General features: G+C 40.0%; 1 protein-coding gene across 1 annotated transcript; it reads right to left on the bottom strand.

Moving 5' to 3' along the window:
* Nucleotides 1–798: 798 nt before the first annotated feature.
* On the bottom strand, nt 799–4,487 carry dusp1 (dual specificity phosphatase 1). The gene is made up of 4 exons (XM_048176325.1): nt 3,931–4,487; nt 2,705–2,847; nt 2,394–2,613; nt 799–1,898 (listed from the first exon to the last, which is right to left on the bottom strand). The coding sequence occupies exons 1-4, from the start codon at nt 4,325–4,327 to the stop codon at nt 1,555–1,557; spliced, it is 1,104 nt and encodes a 367-aa protein (XP_048032282.1). The 5' UTR covers nt 4,328–4,487; the 3' UTR covers nt 799–1,554.
* Nucleotides 4,488–4,995: the final 508 nt, after the last annotated feature.

Genomic DNA, 4,995 nt, shown 5'->3' with positions numbered 1-4,995 from the left:
GACACTTTCAAGGTCCAGAAAGGTACTAAAGACGTCGTTAAAACAGTCATGTGACTGTAGTGGTTCAACCTTAATGTTATGAAGAGATGAGAATTATTTTTTGTGCAAAAACTAAACAAAAATAACCACTTTATTCAACAAATTAGTCTGTCCCGTCATTCTGCTACGCTATTTACGCTTGCTGAGCTTCCGTGTTTACGTCCGAATGCCGGCTCAGTATTGGCCAAAGCTGATCACATGATCAACACGACGTATGCGTGTGATGCTGATGGAAACGCTGGACGTAAACAACGTAAGATAATGACAGGGAAGAGAAGAGATTGTTGAATAAAGTCGTTATTTTTGTTTTGTTTTTGCTCACAAAAAGTATTCTCGTCTCTTCATAACATTAAGGTTGAACCACTGCAGTCACATGACTGTTTTAACGATGTCTTTAGTACCTTTCTGGACCTTGAAAGTGTTGATTATATTGCTGTCTATAGATACCTCTCGGATTTCATCAAAAATATCTTAATTTGTGTTCTGAAGATGAACGAAGGTCTTACGGCTGTGGAACGACATGAGGGTGAGTAATTAATGACAGAAAAAAAAAAAAAAAAATAGAAATCTGAAATTATTTGACAAAGACCTTTTTGCTTCAGTTTTATATCCCTTAATTACTGCATTGTGAAGCATCCACGGCTTTTGAAGTGTGTTGTATAAATAACTCTTACTATAATAACTGCATTTAAAAAGGTGACGTTGCAACTCCACCATGTATTCTTCTGTCCCAGAATTAATGCACTGCACACAAGAGTGTACGTATGAAAAAAATGTTTATTTGTCAGCAACAAGTATCACAAATATATGAAAAAATATAGCATAAGAAATATATTAATTTAGTCAATAAATAGTCACACATATCAAAACAGCCTGTAAGAGTCATTCCTATTAGTAGTGCTTATGGGAGGACTCTCACCGGACTGACAACAGTACAGACACATGAGGTATTTCTATTTGTTTACAGACAAACAAACGTCTTGATGAATCCGTTTGCATTCTGAAAAGGCATGAGAGGCTCAAGAATAATCCACCGAGCCCACACAGACATGTTATCTACATTCACTGTTCAAAAAGAAGCAAGTACTTGTTACGATTAGCACCTTCAAGTCTAGTGACTTCTTCCCATCTCCTCTGACTACTCTTGAAATAAACAAAAAAATAGTAACGACATCAACATAAAAACATGAAAACAATCCCTGAGCGAACCTGTAAGACATGGGGCTTCTTTCGATGCTAACAAATAACCTGATTATCATGATCAATGTTGAAGATGCACCAGCAATTAAATTGGAGGACTTCAACTTGATTTGTGTCACATTCAAATTTAAAAGGTTTTAAGTCAAGTATGGACCACCGTGTTAAAATACTAAAACAATCTAGGCATTGTCACAATCGTGGAATATCGGTAGCAACACAGGAACCAAAAGTTCCCGAGCCTTAATACTGGAAAGATCACCTCAGGGATCATACAGTCTTCATATAAATAAAACTGAGAACACAAGTCCGTCCATCTCAGCAGGAGGGCGAGGTAGTGATGGGACTCTGCAGGAAGGAAAGAGGGCTGGCCGCCGTGTGGACGGGGAAGTTGAACACAGTGCTGCTCTTGCCGATGGCGGGGCTTCCTGCCGCCGAGGAACACGTCGAGGAGGCGAGCACTTGGGACTCGAACTGCAGGAGCTGCCCCATGAAGCTGAAGTTGGGCGAGATGATGCTGCGCCGCTGTTTGACGAACTCAAAGGCCTCTTCGAGTTTGACGCGGTTGGTGCGCATCAGATAAGCCAAACAGATGGTGGCGGAACGAGAGATCCCCGCTTGGCAGTGAACGAAGACGCGTCCACCTTTATTCCGTACAGAATCTGTGGGAAAGGAAAAGAAGAGTGTTAAACGTTGAAGTAGTCTTCCACTATTGACGCATTCAATTGCAAATTATCCTAACGGAGGAAGCCGTCCCTTTAAGGAAACTGGAAAAGTTAACCCAGGCAGGGGTTCGAGTAAGAGTGGAAACACCCCCCTTGACAGGCTTGAATACACAGTGGGGGGTTGCGGCACCCCTGCTAAGTGCACTGATCTGATAGGAGGGACACTACCTTTTGTTCGGGCTAAACAAAGGATGCAAAGCTTTTAGACGGAGCCAGTTGCCCCATGAAAAGATCAGATCACGGCCTGGTGTTATTTGAAAAGGGGGCACCTCTTTAAACAGGATGAGAGGATGATGTAAGCATTACAGCTGGTCGATTTGGAGGGAACTTTTGAAAAACTCGACTCGGAATGGGGGTTGCGTCCGCCTGCCTGCCAAAGCTCGTCATACGGTGACATCTGTTCCCTATTTCGAGGCGAAAAATGACACTCACCAATAAATTCAATGGCCTCGTTGAACCAGGAACTGATGTTGGCTTTGTGGTTGTCCTCAACAGGAATACTCTTGTACTGATAGTGGTCTTCAAAGTGGTTGGGGCAGTTGGAGGAGACGTTAATGAGGGCCGTGATTCCCAACATGTCCAGCATGTCTTTTCTGGAGGCGTGATAAGCGCTGCCTAAATATAGGAATGGCAAGATTTCTACAGGGCCACCCTGAGGAAATAAACAATGAAAGTTAGTGGACAAGTTCGCACATGAGGGGTCTTGTTTACAGCACAGGTGCGCATTTAAAAAGTCTGTTTACCTGGTCGTATAAAGGGGTTGTACAGGAGGAGGAATCGGCGGTGTTGGGACGGCAGCTGGAGCTCAGAGGTAAACTCAAGCCTTGAGGGGGAACCGGCTTCGTACACATTTCAGGAAACTCAGAAGAAAACGTGTCAAATCCACCTGAAAATGGTTAAACAGAAGTTGTTATTTTAGTGTCAAGTTGACAACAGCTGAAGAAAACATTTGGTCGTACTTTTAAATAAACATGCACACATGCACTGCAAAAAATGCTGTTTTTGTCTTGTTTCTAGTCGAAATATCTTAAAGTTAAAAAATAAATAAAAATAAAGAAGCATTTTCTTGACAAGTGAAAATTATTTTCTTGTTTTCAGAAAAAATAAGTAAAAATTAAGCGAGTTTTTCCTTAAAACAAGCTAAATAATCTGCCAGTGGCATAAGCAAAATAATCTTATTTCAAACCAAAAATAAGATATATAATCTTGTTTTTAGTTTGAAATGAGATTATTTTAATTGTTTTATGGAAAAACTCACTTAATTTTGACTTATTTTTCCTAAAAACAAGAAAATAAGAAGCATTTTCTTGACATGTAAAAAATATTTTCTTGTTTTCAGAAAAAATTAAGTGAGTTTTTCCTTCAAACAAGCAAAATCAAACCAAAAATAAGATATATAATCTTGTTTTCAGTTTGAAATAAGATTATTTTGCTTGTTAAGGAAAAACTCACTTATTTTTTTCTGAAAACAAGAAAATATTTTTTACATGTCAAGAAAATGCTTATTGATCTAAGAATTTTTACATATTTTGACTAGAAACAAGACAAAAATACTAAGTAAAAACAGCATTTTTTGCTGTGCAAGCTCACCTAATGGTTAAACACTCTTAAAAATAAAGGTGATTCCATGAAGAACCTTTAACAATCTTTTCAAATCAACAAAAGCCCCTTTAGATTATTAAAAAGTCTGTCCTATTAGGATAGTTAGGGGAAAAAAAAAAAAAAAGAAGATATTGTTTGTAATCAAACAGTTGATGGTCCCCATTGACTTCCATAATATAGAAAAAATACAATGGAAGTCAATGGGGACCAACAACTATTTGATGACAAACAATATCCTCTTTTGTGTTCAACAGAACAAAAGTTCAGAACAACTTGAGGGTGAGTAAAACTGAATTTTTCATTTTTGGGTGAACTGCCCCTTTAAGAACCCCCCTTTTTAAAGTAGGTAAAGAAGAATATCTCGTACCTTTAAGAAGGAACACACTTGCTCCACATGGATTGCGACACAGAGCGTTCACAGCGAGCATTAAAGTCCCGTCTTTCTTCACTTCTCCCATCTCCAGACTGCGGTCATCCAGGAACACGACACTCTGGTATTCCCCGGACAGAAGCCTGTTCCTGGTGTCCTCGTTGGGCACGATATGCTCGAGCCCCAGCCCCCCTCTGGCCCTCCGGCGCACGATAGTACTGAATCTCACATTACTGGAGCCCGAAATATGAGACGAGCTGAAGGAGAAGAACGAGCGGCAGTCCAGAACCAGACAGTCCGGATCATCTCCCTCCAACAGATCCCGAAGCGAGGCCGAGTCGATGGTGGACACTTCCATGATGACCATAGTAGAGAATGATAGCTCGAAATACATACAGCGAGACAAACTTAAAGTCCTTTGATCGAAAGTTTGATCCAAAAATAGTCCGTTGAATTAGAATTATTAAGTTTTCTCAACGGAAAACTCGCTTGTTCTGAGGTGAGCGGCGCAGAGCGACGGTTATATACTGACCCCAGTCTTTCGCTGAGAGGAATGACGTCAGATGCCCCGCCTCTCTTGGCGCGTTGCCCGCGTAAATTCGCACGTACGTCAGGCCAACTTTATCTGATCCTGTCAGAGCCAGTCGACCTCTAACAAACCGAGAGAGCGGTAATCTACCCCAGTTTCCGAGTTGTGTCACTGTTAGTAATGATTATTGATCGTGTTTTGTTGTTGTTTCGAAGGCGATTTGAAAATAGTTTCGCTCAGAAGTTGATCTTCGACCCATTTATCAGTCATTTTGAGATTAATGTCGCTGTCTCGGCAGATTTGGATCACACTTTGTATCATTTATCGATGGTTTTGTATTAAATTGTGTTCCAGTTGGCTTTGGCTTTCACATAATGTCATTTTAAATAGATAAACTACACGTTTACAGGTTGAAACGGAAGGAGTTTTGAATATAAACAAAACTGGATAAATTTAAAGTGATAGTTCACTCAAAAAATTAAAAATTTGTTATCATTTACTCACCCTTAAGTTGTGTCAAACCTGTATAAATT

This window comes from Megalobrama amblycephala, linkage group LG23, assembly GCF_018812025.1.
Source record: "Megalobrama amblycephala isolate DHTTF-2021 linkage group LG23, ASM1881202v1, whole genome shotgun sequence".
In the NCBI taxonomy this organism is placed as follows: domain Eukaryota; kingdom Metazoa; phylum Chordata; class Actinopteri; order Cypriniformes; family Xenocyprididae; genus Megalobrama; species Megalobrama amblycephala.
This window is presented reverse-complemented; position numbering and strand designations above follow the sequence as displayed.

Bases quoted from the DNA above. Each gene is read 5' to 3' on its own strand.
- dusp1 (XM_048176325.1), bottom strand. From the start codon at position 4,327: ATGTATTTCGAGCTATCATTCTCTACTATGGTCATCATGGAAGTGTCC. The intron at 2,848-3,930 runs GTACGAGATATT...AACCATTTTCAG, and splicing joins AAGTGTGTTCCTTCTTAAAG to GTGGATTTGACACGTTTTCT. The intron at 2,614-2,704 runs GTAAACAGACTT...TTATTTCCTCAG, and splicing joins CAACCCCTTTATACGACCAG to GGTGGCCCTGTAGAAATCTT.